Raw genomic sequence first — 17,475 nt, forward strand, 5'->3', positions numbered from 1 at the left:
CCCCGGCTTGCTAAATCTCCAAGGCCTCCCCCGACTTGGCCCTTACTCACCCACACGTGTCCGGAGCTCGGCCGGTGCACTCCAGCCGGAACAGAGGCTGCGGGGAAAAGGGCAGCCGGGAGCCGAGGGGAGCCCCGCCCCGGGACGCTGTTGGGCGGGGCCTCGGGGGCGGGGCCCGGAAGCCCCGCCCAGGAAAGGCTGCGTTAGAAAAATACGAGTGCGGTGGCAGAGGTGAGGAAGACCTCAGAAGAGGAAGGGCAGGAATCCGAAGGAGGGGTACGTTTATTCGACTCGCATACCGTTTGTTACGGATGGAAGGGGCGCTGAGGTTTGAAGCTGCTAAAGAGAAAATCTGCTGTGTCCTAGTGGGGCCATGCTTCCTGCCTGCTCACACCGAGCGCCCCCTAAATGCCGGTTCCTCTCACACGTGTGGCACCTTTCGGTTCCTGCAGTCTCAGCCCACGCTTTTTCCACCTCCCACGCAGATCCTCTTTATGGCTTTCTCCAGCAGCGCTGTCACTTGACTAATGGATCCTCACCCACACAGGTCACCTTGGTTTTCGGGGTCTCTCCAGGAGGTTTTTGGGTAGATTATGCCCAGTCACTCTTACAGTCTAATCCCGAGAGACCACATCCCTGGTGCCCTGCAGTGGGATCTTTAGCTGAGCTGCAGCAGCTAAAGAATACTGGCTTTCTTTCAGACTTGCTTTGCACCGTGGCACAATCAGCTAAAGAGGCCACATCCTTGATCTGGACAGGTTGTCCACTAGATTACCAGCATTTCTTTTGAACATTAAAACTTCCTTCCACCACTAGCTGGAGTCAATATGATTCTGTCCTGCTGCACAGTTGGTAAAGTTGGGGCCCAGAGGGGCAAGGCCCAGCAGCAGTAATTCCCAAATCTGTTCCATAATTCCCCAAATTCTAGAGCCCCTCCCTTCCTAGCATCTTACCGGCTCTACTAATCTATTGCATCTGGCACCTTTGCCAGGCAAACGCCTAGGAATCAGCCACTGCCGTTGGCACCTGCCAACATGTTTTATTATCTATTTCCTTAGCTATTTCATAATGGAAAAAATGTGCTTCCTGTGCACCCCAACCCTCGCAGATATCTGCTGAGAAAGCCCAGAGCCCTAAATTGATTCCAGCAAGAAACCCTAGGCTCTTAGGCCAGGGAGCCACTGGAGAAGTGGCAAGCACAAATCCTCCCAGTTTCGATGGAGTGGGACACAGGCTCAGGTTGGGAAAATACTTACATAAATACAGTAATTTAAAAAGTCACATGAGCAGTGCTGTGCTGGTAGGCAGAAGCTCTGCTTTGCAGTTAAATAGGCATGTGGCTGAAGGCTGCTGTCATAATCAATGCCTGCATCCGGCTGTCACACTGTGTTCATAAAGGAGGGTTATGAGAGCTATAAAGCCGGGCAGATTGGGTGGGTAATTGTCCTGCGGAGTTCTGCTCAAGGAGAAACGGCATTGCCATCTCATATATTTTGCTTTCTTTCCTTCCAGACACACAAAATGGAGAAGGCAGAGCTACCCTGAGGATTCATGAAAAGGAAAGATGAGGTTTGTGTGAACATGTGCATATGTGCTTTCAGAGAAGAAACAGGAAGTAATTGAGGCCAGGGAGATACTAGGGCCTTTGGGGAGAGAGCAACCAATGACCTGGTGACAACTGGATTCACAGGTTAGTCCAGGGAGAACGCAGGATTTGTGTGGAGGGAAGGTTGGCCTTTAGGAGTAAGGCTGAGAGGTGGGCCATATTCTCCTGCCATTGTGAAAATGTGGCCACCTTTTTTAGGTATAGCCCATTCGGTATCCTTTGGAGGAAAACCTAGATTATGATTTCCTCGTTTCCTAGATAAAACTCCTTTATAATCAACTTACTTAACCTCTATCCTTTTAAATTCTGAATTCATTTTGTGGAGTTGATTTATGTGGTCTTTCACCTATGATATCAACTGCTTTTCTAACTTTTTGTTTGTTTCTTATTCTTGCAAAGACAAAATTGTTAGGAATAATAATGAAAAAGGAAAATTTCTAGAAAAAAATGCAGCCAAATGAAAGGTAAAGGATTAGAGTGGGTCCATTGGCTCTGAGTTTGACCTCATAATTGAAAGGCTGGCCCCAAGGAACACTAGGTCCCCAAATTTCTTGCCTGCCTTTCCATTTCTCGTCCATCTCTCCTTACCTCCTTGCTTCCCCCCGGAGACTGCTCTTTTCCTCTCCTCCCTAGACAGGAACCACCAGTGGAGAAATATTTAATCATTTGTTCAATCAGTCAATCAACATTTACTAAGCATCTACCATTTGCCAGACCCTGTTCAGGCACTGCAGATAAAGTCAGAGCAATAGAGATCCCTTGCCTGCCTAAGGTTTATAATCTAGTGGAGGAAAAAGACAAGTACTATAGGTATACTTGTACATATGTCAGGGGGCAGCTAACCCAGCCTGGGAGGTAAGGGAGAGTACTAGAGATGGCAGTTAGACAGATCCTTCCTCCATTCCTGTACTACTCTTGCTGCTGCTCTGAGTAGTTTCCCAACTTAGAGTAGAGGCCTGCAGTTGTCCTTATTATTTCTCAAAAGCTTAGTAGGATTGGCAAAGTTAGAGGGAAATTGGAACCCTCACACGCTACTGGTAGGAATGTAAAATGGTGCTGCCACTTTGGGAAACAGTTTGGCAGTTCCTCAAATTATTGAGCATAGAGTTACCTTATGACTCAGCAGCTCTACTCCTAGGTATATACCCATGAAAATGAAAATATATGTCCACACAAAAACTTGTACACAAATGTTCATAGCAGCATTCGTAATAGCTGAAAGGTTGAAACAACCCAAGTGTCCATTAACTGACAAATGGATAAACAAAATGTCATATATCCACACAGTGGACTACTTGGCCATAAAAAGGAATGAAGTACTAATTTAGATTACAACATGAATTAATCTTGGAAACATTACATTAAGTTAAAGAAGCCAGGCCACATATTGTTTGATTCCATTCATATCAAAGTCCAGAATAGGAAACTCTGTTGAAACATAAAGTAGATTCGGGGTTGCTTGGGTCTGAGGTAGGGATGAAGTGATAGCTAAAGGCTATAGGGTTTCTTTTTGAGGTGATGAAAATGTTCTAAAATTGTGGTGATGGTTGCACATATCTGTGAATATAATATAAACCACTGAATTGTATACTTTGGGAGAATTGTATGGTATGTGACATATCTCAATAAAGCTGTTAAAACAACAACAGTGAAAAGCATACGTGGGGACCTGAAAGATCTGCAATTCTGATTAAAATATGGTCTGTGTTGTCATTGACAATTTTAAGGGCTAGAAAGGACTTTTTATTATGGATCCTGTGGCCTCTCAGAATCCTTCTTCAGTATACAGAGAAACAATCCATTTGGGCAGGCAAACAAATGCAAAGGGGTAGACAATGCATTCTCATACTTCCTCTCTCTAACTTGACTCCCTCATAATGATTCAGTTCAACATTTCTGGTGTACCTACTGTGTAGAAGTTATATGGACCTGAAAGAGATAGAGTCACTTTATTCCTTCCAATGGTTGAAATTAAATTATTAATATAATGCCCACTGCATAAACAAATATAGTTCTTTAGAAGATAGGCAATGTGATACAAAGAACAGTTGCAAGGCATTCTGGGATTCTGGGCTCCCTCTGTAGCATGTAGGGAAATGTCATAGTGACATCAGCTAAAGCAAGACCAGTTTTCATCCTTCTTGATGTTGAGCAAGTTCCAAGACTTGGCTCCCTCCTCACATGCCTCCAATCACCCCTTCATTTGGTTTCTAGACTCAATTACTTAGTCTATTTTCATACCCCTCATTTTCTTGCCACCCCCACCCCCACAATGCCCAAATTGGCCCACCAATACTGAGACCATTTGCCGGAAATTCATTAAGCTAAACACATGGGAAATTACAGAGGAGATTTCACTTGTCACTTAGGCTCAAATATAGAAAGTAATTTTAAAAGGACAGTGGCGAGAGGCTATTTTTATCTTGCTTGTTTGTACTGAGTTTTCTTATCTTGCTGTCTCTCATTCTCCTCCTGGCCACCTCTCTTCTTCCTTGCTTCTTTAAACATTGGCTTTTTAAATCTTTTAAACAGGTAGTTTTGTTTTGTTTTTTTCCTTTTTCTCCCCAAAGCCCCCCAGTACATGGTTGTGTATTCTTAGTTGTGGGTCCTTCTAGTTGTGCCATGTGGGACACTGCCTCAGCGTAGCTCAATGAGTGGCGCCATGTCCGTGTCCAGGATTCGAACCGACAAAACACTGGCCCCCTGCAGCAGAGCGCACAAACTTAGCCACTCGGCCACGGGGCCAGCCCCGGCTTCTTAAATCTTTGACTCATGTTCTCTTTTCTTGCTTTATAGAATCTTCTCTGTCCTCATCATTCATTCATTCGACAAATATTGAGTATCTACCATGTAGCAGGCCCTGTTCTAGGCACTAGGAGGGATGGAGTGATGAGTAAGACAGATATGGTCCTTATCATCATGGAGATTACAGTCTGATGAGGCAGGTGGACATCAGGTAGAGTGAGTTCAGATTTGGTCACAGGAAAGCCTTGAGGAAGTTACTTGTACTTTTCTGATGCTAAATTTACACTGCAGTAAATGGGCATGTGAAAATAGCCAGAATCTCAGAATGCTTGTGGGATTAGGGAATAAACCAAATATATCACAAGGAATGTAAGGAAACCAAAGACCCAGGTTTCTGTGTGATATAGACAAGCAGCCTGGGAAGAGAGAACATGGATTTGGCAGTCAGATGTGAATTTGATTCTGACTCCACCACTTACATATTAGCTGTTTGACTTTAAGTGACCTCTGGACCTCAGTTCCCTCATCTATAAAATGGGAATTGTAATTTCTACATTGTAAGTTGTTGTGGAGATTAAATGAGATATCATATATAAGGGACCAGGCAGGTGCCCAACCTATGTCACTTCCTTTCCCATTACCTCCCTATCCCATCTTTGAATCTTACCATTCCAAAAAACAAAAAAAAAAAAGCCGAGTCTCCCAATTGATGGGAAATGACATTCATCAAATGGTATTCACCAATCATATGCCCAGAAAGATGCGTTGTAACTATATGGGTTACTATATTGTGCTATTCATGCAAGTTATGACAGTCAGATCACTCCCTTCTTCTGGGGTAAGGGAAAGGCAGTAAAAAAATGAAATTATAGGAAAATGAAAGAGATATAACAAAGGACTTCCTCACTGTGAAGACTAGAAATGTGAGTGGTGTTAAAAAACAAAATTCGACTTAGTAAATTTGAAGATCTAACTGGCTTTATTCAATGATTCATGAATAGGTAAGCATCCCACCTAGAAAATAGAAAGGAACTCCAAAGGAGTTGTACAAAATGGAAGGCTTTTACAGACAAAAGGGGACAGAAAAAGGAAGTTTCTAGAAAAGAGTGGATTGTTTCAGGCAAGGTCGCCTTCCTTTGGGGGAAGGTTAGGGTGTCTCAGGCAGATTACCTCACTAGTGCTGACCAGGTAATTCCAGATTGGCTGGTTAAAGGTCACATTCCTGGGAGAGCCTGAAACTGCAATTAGGTTAGGTATTAAGTCTTGGTTTGCTGATGTGGGGCTTAGCACAAGCGACTCCATTTTAGGCCTGTTGTTTCTTTCTTTTCTTTTTTTTTTTTTTGAGGAAGATTAGCCCTGAGCTAACTGCTGGCAATCCTCCTCTTTTTGCTAAGGAAGACTGGCTCTGAGCTAACATCCATGCCCATCTTCTTCTACTTTATACTCGAGACGCCTACCACAGCATGGCATGCCAAGCGGTGCCATGTCTGCACCCAGGATCCGAACCAGTGAACCCCAGGCCTCCAAAGCAGAACGTGTGCGCTTAACCGCTGCACCACTGGGCCAGCCCCAAGTTGTTTCATTTTTACTAGTGAATGCCAGAGAAAGCTACAGAATCTGCTTTTTTAACTGTATGTTTGGATGGGGCCGAGGCAGGCCTACCTGGAGGTAAGACTAAACCTGCCAATGCCTTCATGTCCCATTTATCCTAAGGAATCTTTGTGGGAGGAATTGCTGTTTCTCTTCCTTTTCCAAGCCAGGCGTGCTCTGGGGAGAGGAATGATGCCAAGAAGGCTTATTACTCACAGAGAAAGGAAAATGGCAGCTGCCATTTCGGGCACTTAATAAGTACCCTAAATTGAGAAGCTGCTGATTTGGTTCACCTGATCCCTCCTCCTGATAAAGAAGTCTCGTCAATCAGAGGTTCCTTGAAGCTGGAAAGAAAGCCTGAGCTCCAACTGTGGAAATTGGCAGAGGCAACGCTCAAAGGAATAAGCCAGGCTCAGCAGGCAGCACCAGGATTCCTGGATTCCCTCCCCGGCTCCCACCCATGGGAAATTTCAGGTTGCCTTTATTCTGCAGAGTTCTTTTCAAAGGGGGTGAGGTTAGTTGTCCTTTTCTCCCTTCACCACTATTTTTCTTTCTTCTTGCTTCTCCTTTCCTTCTTCTCACTTTCCTTCCCTTCTCTCTGGTGCCTCCTCCTTTTCATTTTCTCCTTCCTCTCCCTCCTCCCAATCTCCATTTCAGCTGATGCATCTCATTGCCCACTCACTGGAATTTCTGTTCCAAAAACTTCAGAATTCCTTCTTGATCTAAAGTAACAATACTCTCCTGATAACAAGGGAATGCTCTGTATTTGTAGAGAGCAAGGTTTCCCCAAGTGTAGTCAGGTGGGTTGGGAGAAGACCTTTCATGCAGAATTTTCAGAGCCTTTCATATGCTAATGAATTGTGAGTGTCCACAAGGGGTTAGAATATTGGAACCCACGTTTCCCAAACCTCTTTGATCTTTTTCTTTCTTCCCACAGAGCATATCCTGGGGCATGTGGTCTTTGGAATGCATTTCAGAAACACATCGTGTGTTAGGTTTTTTTTAATGCTGTAACATTCATCATATTTGATTTCTACAATTACCTTATACTATGACAGGGAAGTTGAAATAACCTCACTTTACAGATGAGTAAAACTGAGGCTCAGAGACGTTACATGCCTGGCTCATAGTCAGCAAGCAACAAAGCCAGGTCTTCTTATTTATGGCCCTAGTCTCTCTGCACTGCCTTGTACTGCATTTAAATATAATAGATAAGTGACATCATAACGTGACATGTGATATATGATATGGGATCTAGAAGATGTATATCCTATAACTGGTGAATTATGACATTCATCTTTTTCCATTCAACTAAATGTGTATTGTACATCTATTACTTGCTTATCACTATTCCATGTGCTGGGAATAGAGCAGTGATCAAAATAGACAAAAACACAAATTCTTGCCTTCATGGAGCTTACATTCTAGTGGGGGAGATAGAAATTACAAGATAAATATAAAATATATTTTATTATCCTTGTTGTATAATCATAAGGATTAAGGATAAACATGAAGTAGGGAATTGGGTAGGCAGATGTGGGAGTTGCAGTTTAGGAGTACAAGGGGTCAAAGAAGGCTATGCTGAAAGGCTACATGTGAATAAAGACCTGAAGGAGATATGACAGTGACCATGTAGCAATTTGGGGATAGTTGGGAGGGGGCTCCAGCAGAGAGAAAAGCAAATTCAAAGGGCCTGAGGCAGGAGCGAGCCTAGGGTAAGGCTGAGCTGGGGAGAAGGTGGGGTGGTAGGAGATGAGGTTAGAGAGATTGAGGGAGTGGGATCCATATGTCAGGTCTTACAAGGAAATAAAGTGATATAATGCAGATTGTATGCCACGATATAATAATAATACCATATGACAGTTTTATTATGTTGCTGCCTGACAAATTACTCCTAAACTTTAAATGTTCATCTCACACAGTTTCTGAGGGTCAGGAAATGGGAGCAGCTCAGCTGAGCTGGCTGAGAGTCACTCACAAGGTTGCAGTCAGGCTGTCTGCTAGGGCTTCAGTCATTTGAAGGCTTGCCTGAGGCTGGAGGATCTGTTTCCAAGCTCACTCAAGTGGCTATTGACAGAAGGCCTCCACATGAGTTTCTCCACAGGGCTGTTCATGACATGGCAACTGGCTTCCCCCGGAGCCAGTGATGAGAGAGAGAGATACTAAGAAGGAAAACAGTATCTTTTATAATCTAATCTTGGAAATTGCATACCATTCTTCTCTCATATTCTTTTTTTTTCCCTGCTTTTTCTCCCCAAGTCCCCCCAGTACATAGTTGTATATTTTAGTTGTGGGTCCTTCTAATTGTGGCATGTGGGATGTCACTTCAGCATGGCCTGATGAGCAGTGCCATGCCCCTGCCCAGGATCCTAACCAGCGAAACCCCAGGCTGCTGAAGCAGAGCATGTGAACTTAACCACTCAGCCATGGGGCCAGCCCCCTTCTCTCATATTCTACTGGTCACACAGAGAAACCCTGGTACTATGTGGGAAGGGACTACAAAAGTGTGAATACCAGGAGATGAGGATCATTGGGGATTACATGGGAGGCTGGCTACCACAACTGGTTTGTAGGCACTTTCCTGAAACTAATCATTATTTCAATAGATATCAACAACTATGTGCCAGGCATTAGAGTATGGCCGCTAAAACAATGGAGCTCACAACCCTATCTGGATTGAGGCCTGAACAGGGACAACACAGAGAGCAGGAGCTTCAGAAACCTCACTGAAAGTCTGAGGGTCTTATTTCAATTCTGCATGAGCATGCTTCTTTCTTCAAAGCACCACTTCCTCTAGGCCTGGCCTCATTATTTCATTCACCCAATTAATATAACTTGAAATAATCTTACTTAAACCTGCAAAGAAAAAAAATGCTTTGAAAAAAAGCTTTAGAACTTTAAAGCCAGGCTGGGACCCCTCTGAACAATTTAATCTTGAGATGACACTGGACTTTTATGAGGGGCAGAACCAACCTATCCATCCCTCCAGAACCCAGAGGTACCTTCTTGTGAAAGAGAAGCACCCTGCCTAGTTTAAGAAGGGGAACAGAGCATTTGCTCCATGCCTGAGCCCCAGTACTAGGTCTATCCAGAGACACAGACAAGGCTCTCCTGAGACCCAGGCAGGCCTCCTGCCCAAGTCCTGTCAGGCTCGGCCTTGACCATGCAGCCAGAGTCGGCCAGTTTTCTAAGTTGAGCAGCAGATGGCATTGCAGCCTCAGGAGCGAGCAGCTGAGGCTGCTGGCAAGAGCAGAGGCACTATTAGGAACTCAGGCTCGTGCTTTGCATCTGGGGGCTCCTGGTGGGGGTGCTGCCCCTCCAGCTCCCAGCTCACCGAAGTTTCTGTGCTGTGACTGCAAGATTGGGATATTGTCGGGCTGGTGTCTCAGAAAGCAAAGTCTGGAGCCCCCAGTTAGGAAATAGATGGTAAACACAGGGTCTTTTCTATGATCTTAACTGAGAAAGATGAAAATCAGGGGCTGCTGTTCCCAGAGTGACTGTATTTTTCCATCTCTCCCTGTCCCTTGCTCATGAAGGTCCCCATGGAGCATATCCTGGCTTGGGGGCTGGCAGGTCCCTGGCAGAAGCCTCCTGGGTTGGCCAGATGGGGCCAGAGATAATTTGAGGGACCAGAGGGCTCTGGAAAGCATCTAGCGAATCCCAAGGACTCAAAATTGAACCCTTTTTTCCCCCCCAGTGACCCAAACTCCCAGTGACCCAAACTCCCTCCCAGCAGCATAGGCAGGGCTCAGTCCTCCTGCAGGCCTTCTGTTTGTTCCTCAGTCTTCTTCCCTCTCCTTGTATTTCTGACTTCTCCTCTCTGTTCTACTTTTTCTCTCCTTCCTTTTTCCTCTGTTGTCTCTGTCCATTTATGTCTTTCCCTCTGTGGATCTCTTTCTTTCTCTGCTCCAGGGTAGAGAAGAAAGCAAGTTACCAAACTGCCTTGGCAAAGTGCTTGTGGGCACTGGGCTGCAACACTATTGTCTGTCTTTAGGGACTCAGATGGGATCATATCCACTCAGCCCACCCTCTCACCCTCCCTCCCTCATTCCTTTCCTCCCCACTGCTGCTGCTTGATGGCTGGTGCCAAGGAGACCTACACAAAGGGAGGTCCAGAAGTGACCAAGAGAATATACACTCCTCTCCCAGAGCCTCCGTTCCTTGCTTTGTAGCTCTGGATAGGAAAGCTGTCGCGGGCTTCCCAGTAGGACTGAGATCCTCTGAACTTCCTGCTCGTTAGGCACTCATATATGCCACTAGCATGTGAGCTTGAGCGCAGGGCCTACCTTGATGACTGCTGCGTGCACAGTATAGTAGTACATAGTAGATACTCAATAAATATTTGTTAAAAATAATGAGAGGATGGGTGGAAGGATGAATGCTGTATTAGGCACTGGAGTACAAATTTTAAAGGTGCCATCCCAGTCCATAAAGAGAGAGAAACACCCGGAGAAGCAGTCGCCTATAATCTAGAATAGTAGCTATGAGGATGGTGGTGGTAGAAGCTGCAGTGGGTGCCTGAGTCTGCACCATGAAGACAGAGAGGCTTTGTTCGCTCACCACTCCAGGAAGTGTTCATGGAGAGCCTCCCAATACCAGGCTCTGGGTTATAGCAGAGAGTAAGGTGGGCTCCCAGCTGGGTGTGGGAGTAAATAAATAGGCAGCAACAAACAAGATAAATGCGGTCCTAGGGGAAATCATGGGCAGTAGGGGCAGAAAGCAGACAGTTCACCTAGTCTGGGGGCTTCTGGAAGGCTCTGTGGTAAAGTAAGTCCAGGCTGAGACCTGCCTGAAGGGTTAGTAGAAGTCAGCTGGGGAAAGAGGAGGGAAAGAGAGTTATAGGCCAAGGAAACATCATGTAGGGTTAAGAGAGAGCAGGCAAATTTCAAGGAATTGAGTAAAAGTGTCAAGAAATCTGGCTGGAGTCCGTAGGGTGACAGGCAGGGCTGGAGGACATGCAGCAAGAGAAGTGGGTGGGATTGGAGTGCAGAGGCCACCAAAACCCCATTATGGAGTTAAGACTTTACCTTGAGGGCATTGTAAAACATTTAAAAGTTTTAAGAAGGGAAATGATAAGATCAAGTTTGTATTTTAGAAAGATTACTCTGGGTGCAGTGTGGGAAATGGACCATGTAGGACCAGAATGGCATCCTAGAGGCCAATGAGGGAGTAGTGTAGGCAGGAACTGATGGCCTGAATGATGATGACATTGGTGAGGGTTGTGTTTGAGTCAAGATTGAGGATAATTAGTTTTCCTGGTGAAAAACTTGGGGTAGAGGCGATGCTGCTCAAGAGAGAGAAAATGCACCTGCAAAGGTTTCAAGAATTTGGCATGCTCTGGGACGCACGTGTGGTTATATATTTTTACTTTGTGAGATGGTGTAGGGAGGAGCTAACCTTTGCTAAGAGTCTTAGAAGCCCAGGGTGAGGCCAGACTCCTTTTTAAAAAAATTAAAAAATTTTTTTTACTTTATTGAGGTCATATTGGCTTATAACATTGTGTAAATTTCAGGTGTACATTATTATGTTTCAGTTTTTGTATATACTGCATCACGTTCAGCACCCATAGTCTAGTTTTTATCTATCACCATACACATGTGCCCCTATACCCCATTTGTCCTTCCCCCACCCCCTTCCCCTCTGGTAACCACTACTCTGTTCTCCTTATCTATGTGTTTGTTTATCTTCCACATATGAGTGAAATCATACGGTATTTGTCTTTCTCTGTCTGACTTATTTCACTTAGCATAATACCTTCAGGGTCTACCCATCGTGCCATGCAAATGACACGATTTTGTCTTTTTTATGACAAAGTAGTATTCCATTGTGTGTGTGTATATATATATATATATATATATATATATATATATATAGCACATCTTCTTTATTCATCCATTGATGGGCACTTGGGTTGTTTCCACATCTTGGCTATTGTGAATAATGCCACAATGAGCATAGGGGTGCATAAATAATTTTGAATTGTTGATTTCATGTTCTTTAGATAAACACCCAGTAGAGGAATAGCTAGATCATATGGTATTTCTATTTTTAATTTTTTGAGAAATCTCCATACTGTTTTCCATAGTGGCTGCGCCAGTTTCCATTCCCATCGGCAGTGTATGAGAGTTTCCTTTTCTTCACATCCTCCCCAACATTTGTTATTTTTTGTTTTGTTAATTATAGCCATTCTAATGGGCATGAGGTGATATCTTATTGTAGTTTTGATTTTCATTTCCCTAATAATTAATGATATTGAATATCTTTTCATATGCTTCTTGGCCATCTGTATATCTTTTTTGGAAAAATGTCTGTTCATATTCTCTGCCTATTTTTTGAGTTGTTCATTCTTTTGTTGTTGAGAGACCCCTCTTGTTAGAGTTGGGGAGGAACGTGGAGGCCATCTTCTCCAGATACCCAGAGTGTCTAGAGGGCTTCCACAGGGTCCTGATCCATCCAGGCATTTTCAGAACAATTGTATCACCCAGAACCTGAAAGGACAAGAGCAAACAGTCTCCAAGGAGGTGAAGGAGGTTGTGAGAACTGGAGGGAGCAAGTGGACCAAGACGGGGAGTGGGGAGAATGGGAAGAGACTGCCTGCCAAGCACAGAGAGGTGAGCAAGGCTGGATGAGATAGACCCCATCAGAACCTGGAAATCTCTCTTCCAAAATTGTCCTGTACTTGTACTCACTCTTCCCTGTTCTGTCTCCAGACCTCAAAGGCCTCCTGCAGAGATCTTTAATGTTTCTCCCAAAGAAGAGATTTGGAAAAGGGTAGAGAGCATGGACCAACTAATGTAATAGTTAAGAAATTGGACCCTGCTTCTTCCTTGACTTGTAACTTAGGGCAAATCACTTTTCAGAGCCATTTTCCTCACCTGTGAAGTGGGTACAGTAAAATGCCTACCTCTTTGCCGCCAAAAGGTTGAAATGAGGTAATGTGAACAAAAAGCTTACACGGTAAAGGTTCTCAATAAATATGTGGTGTTATTAAGATTTTGGTATGAGCTAAATGGGAGGGAGAGCGAGGGACAGAAAGAGATAGAAAGGGATGTAAGTGAGGAGGGCTGAGTGAGCAATCAGTTCCAACCTGTGCAGAATTCTTCAATGGCTTCCATAGCCAATGGGACAGAATCCTCCACCAAGGCTGGTAGATGAGGCCTACCTGTCCTGCCTCATCTCCCACTGTTCCCAATCTCCCTTGACAGACTAAAAGTGACACTACCACCTGTGATTTTCTGAACATACCAGGTTCTTCAAGCCGTTACATGAGCTGTTCTTTTGGAAAGAAAATGGCCCCTCAAACCTGTCTTATACCAAATATTGGGAAGCTTTCAGAGACCTGGAGCAGATGTTGAGAAGGGACCCAGGGTGTGTGTATTGTGGGAGGGGCATGAGGGACTAAGGGAGAGAGGAGCAGGGGAAAGAGAATATGGCTCAAATAAATGGCATTTGACTTAGTATTTAGGTGAGGCAGAGGGGCAGGCAGGCTGATGGGCATGCTTGGTGATGAGGCTATGACTAGGGGAGAGGAGGGAAAGGGGAAAGGTTTAGGGGAGTCTCAGCGTATACCTGGTGTTCCAACCCCTCCCTTGTTTTCTTTCCCATTCCTCCCTTTAGGGTCCAAGTTCCCTGGGAGGGAATTGTAAGCCTGGGAGTGTTGCCCAGGGACTTACTTGTTCCTATTAGGAGCTAAGGCCCCAGGACAAAAAGGTCCCATTACTGTGGGACTTCTAAAGGCTAGTGCAAAGGGCTCTGGGATCCTGGAGGTGCATGTAGTCATCCCAAAGGAGCCTGGGAGGGCTTCGCAGAGGAGGGGAGCTGGGCCTTAGCAAAGGAGCAGATTATCAAATGGGAAAGGGTTTCCAAGCAGTGAGCACAGCATGAAGGGAGGCAGGGTCTGCCTGGTTCCTGTCAAGATAGAACATGTTCTTCACTTCTCCTTTCTTCCACCTACTGAATTGAGCTCTTGTACCTCCTTCTCCCAACCCACTCTTAGAATCCTTGACTATCAGAGCTGAAAGAAATATTGATGATCTTGTGGGTCATCCCAGTACTGAATTTTTTAGTTGGGGAAACAGAGACCCAGAGGGAGGAAGAGACTTGTCTAAAGGCTCTTTGTGAGTGAGGAACTTAGACTCGGAACTCAAGGTTTCAGACTCATCTCTGTTCATATTTCCCAGTGTCACATTGCCCCATCTTCCACCCCAACCCCAGGGACTGCGTTTTTTTGCAGGTGAGGATAGGGAAGGAATTTTTACCTAACCTCCTGTTATCCAATAATAATAACTACAACAGCTATCCTTTATTAAACATTTACTCTGTGTCAGGCACAGTTCTAGGAGATGGGGACATAAATAAAACAAAGTGTCCACTCACTCATAGCTCACATTCTAGTGTGGGAACAGAAGTTAAATAAACCAACTTGTAACACGTCAGCTATTTTCATCTTAATTATCAGAAAATTAAGATCATAAAGAGGGGCTGAGCATGATTATAAGGAGGCTATTTTAGAGAGAGGGATGTATTAGTTATCTATTGCTGCATAACAAATTACTCTAAAACTTAGAGGCTTAAAACAACAATAAACATTTATTGTCTCTCACAATTTCTGAGGGTGAGGAATTCAGGAGGGGCTTAGTTGGGTGGTTCTTGCTCAGGGTCTCCCTTGACATTGCAGTCAAGGTGTCAGCCAGGGCTGCAGTCATCTGAAGCCTTGAATAGGGCTGAAGGATCTGCTTCCAGGATGGTTCACTCACATGGCTGTTTGCTGGAGGCCTCAGTTGCTCACCATGTGGCCCTCCCCATAGGACTATTTGAGTATGCTAACACCATGTGATGCAAAAAGAGAGCAAGGAGGAAGACACAAAGCCTTTTTTTCCAAAACTTTTTATTTAGGAATAATTTTAGATTTATAGATGAGTTGCAAAGATAGTACAGAGAGTTCCCATATACGCTTCACTTAGCTTCCTCTGATGTTAATATCTTATAGAACCATGCTACATTTGTCAAAACTAAGAAATTAACATTGGTACACTACTATTAACTAAACTACAGACTTTATTCAGATTTCACCAGTTTTCCCATTAATGTCCTTTTTCTATTCCAGGATCCAATCCAGGAGATCACGTTGTGTTTAGTCATCATGTTTCCTTAGTCTCCTTCAATCAGTGACAGTTTCTCAGTCTTTCTTTGTTTTTCAAAACCTTGACAATTTTGAAGAGTACTGATTAGGTATTTTGTAGAATGTCCCTCAATTTGGGTTTGTCTGTGTTTTCTCATGATCAGACTAGGGTGATCACAATGCCTTTTATGACCTTGTCTTAGAAGTCACACACTGGTACTTCCACTACATTCTATTCTTTAGAAAGCAGTCCATAAGTTGGGCCAACATTCAAGAGGAGGGGAATTGGGTTCTACCTCTTGAAGGGAGGATTGTCAAAGAATCTGCGGGCATATTTTAAAATCACCACGCAGGAGTCAAGGAAGGCCTCCCTGATAAGTGACACTTGAAATAAGCAAGGGAGCAAGCCATGGAGATATCAGGATAAAGCTTTGTAGGCACAGGGCACAGCCAGTGTGAAGTGCCTGAGGCAGGAGTGCATGCAGCAATGTCTGAGGAAAGTCAGGAAGCCCGTGTGCGTTACCAGAGAGAGCAAGGGGGAGAAGGATAGGGCATGAGGTCATAAAGCTTTTGGACTGGGGGTTAGGGAGGTTGTGTGGGGCCTTGTAGGACATAGTAAGGATTTTGGACTTTATGCTGAGTGAAATGGGGAGCCATTGAAGGATTTTGAGTGGAGGAGTGACATGATTTTAAAAGGATCACTCTGGCCACTGTGTGAATAGACTGTAGATGGCAAGGGCAGAAGTTGACTATCAGAGGAGGAACAACTCAGTGTTCTTTCAGAAGGAGGCTGTTTCCATAGTCCAGTGAGAGATAATGCTTATTGTCTCATTTAATCCCTAACTCAAGGGCCATTATGAGGATTAAAGAAGATAACATATTTAGGGTGCCTGGCACACAGTAGGTGCTAAGCATAACAAAGTCTCACGGAGCAGCAGTGGCTAGAGGAAGAAAACGAGTATCTGTGAGTCTGGATAATGTCCTTCTTTTATGCCCAGAATGTGACCTGGCTCTATGGATACAAAGAAAAACTGAGTTCCTGACTTTGAGGAGCTCAGAGTCTGGTGAGCTGGACGTTCCTGCAAGAAATAATCCGAACTCGATTGGCCAAGTACTACAACTGATTTGGCACAGGGGGCTCTGGCCATCCTGGGAAGAATGCCTGACTTGGCAAAGGACTCATCTGACACACAACTTCTGCCCTTGACACCTGTAGTCTATTCACACAGAAGCCAGGCTTCAAACTCAGGGCTGTCTGAATCTTGAGGCCCACATTCCCAACCACTCTGATATACTGCCGGCCCTGTGGTACATGGTCCTCCTACGTGTAACCCGTGGCCTTGCCAGTTATACCCTCAGCCGACCCTGCTAGGCAATGGATTGAGAACTTTTCAAAACTCTAACGAGAGAGGGAAAGTCAGGTTCATTATCTTCTGATTTATATTTACAGCAAGGAACATTTCATAGCACATACAGTGGGAGAGGAAATAACTGTTGTTTGGGTACGGGACTCCTATGATCAAGGCTTTGGTGAGGCTTCTCTGGGTGAGGTTGTGGGAAGGTCAATGCTGTGGTCCTAAGACCCCCTCCACCATAGGCTCACCAGCACTGAATCAAAAAATCCTGCAAAAAACTCTGCCCATTTTATAGATGGAGAAAAGTGCCTTCTGCAGGGAGAAAGCTTTGGCACAAGACTGAACTTCCACTTGGTCTCTGAAATAACCAATTGCAATTCAGTTGGATGAGCTTTCTCTCTTGAGAGGCGTGGAAAAGAGAAACAAGCAGGGAGGCAAAAAAATCAAGAATGAGAGTGAGACAGAGAAATTGAGGAGGATACAAGTAAAGGATGCAGAATTAATCATGGGACAGGGAGAGACAGAACATCTGAGGGAAGGTAAAAAAAAGAAAACAGCTGAAGAGAAGGGAGAAAACACACGTCTTCTCACTAAACAAACGTCAGCTGATACGAGTCCCCTCCGCGCCTGTCGGATGATAGAGCACCCCTAGCACCTGCCCCTAGTTCACCCTCTCTGTCCCTCTGCGTGGGAGGCAGTGTGGCGTTCACTCCCCAGGAACTTCTTATGCCTTCATTCCTTCAACAAATAGTTGTGAAGAACCTACTCTGGGTCAGAAACTGCTCAAGGTGCTGGGGCTAAAGCTGTGAACAAGGCAATAAGCACATAACTGAGTTAATAAGCCCAAAGTAGAGAGCAGTAAATGCTATGAAGAAAATAAAACAGGGTAACAGGATGGGGTGTGTCGGGGAGGCTGGCCCAGCTAGGCTGTTGTCATCTGTGCAAGGGGGATCATAACAGGACCATCCTCACTGGGTTGCTGTGAGGATTATAGTTGTGGTTACGTGGAAGTGCTTCGCACAGTGCCTGGCACACAATGAGCTCTCATTGCTGTTATC

The 17,475-nt window shown here is 44.7% G+C and overlaps 2 protein-coding genes across 9 annotated transcripts in view; one reads left to right on the top strand and one right to left on the bottom strand.

Moving 5' to 3' along the window:
• The window catches only part of MATR3 (matrin 3), a 47,919-nt gene extending 47,506 nt beyond the window's left edge, over window positions 1-413 (bottom strand). For 5 of the 6 annotated variants that reach the window (XM_070518144.1, XM_070518143.1, XM_070518133.1 and 2 more), the window contains exon 1: window positions 51-413. The gene's annotated coding sequence lies outside the window, so the exon portion shown is untranslated. The remainder of the gene's footprint in view (window positions 1-50) is intronic. The other variant, XM_070518135.1, reaches the window with a different exon arrangement.
• The window catches only part of SIL1 (SIL1 nucleotide exchange factor), a 256,886-nt gene continuing 239,568 nt past the window's right edge, over window positions 158-17,475 (top strand). The window contains exons 1-2 of one of the 3 annotated variants that reach the window (XM_044780572.2): window positions 158-276; window positions 1,513-1,569. In XM_044780572.2, the coding sequence (XP_044636507.1) occupies window positions 1,565-1,569 (5 nt within the window). In that variant the 5' untranslated portion in view covers window positions 158-276; window positions 1,513-1,564. Of the gene's footprint in view, window positions 277-1,512; window positions 1,691-17,475 lie in introns of all 3 variants that reach the window. The other 2 variants (XM_014853836.3, XM_070518153.1) reach the window with 2 other exon arrangements.

The sequence above is a fragment of the Equus asinus genome, chromosome 9 (assembly GCF_041296235.1).
Source record: "Equus asinus isolate D_3611 breed Donkey chromosome 9, EquAss-T2T_v2, whole genome shotgun sequence".
Lineage (NCBI taxonomy): Eukaryota > Metazoa > Chordata > Mammalia > Perissodactyla > Equidae > Equus > Equus asinus.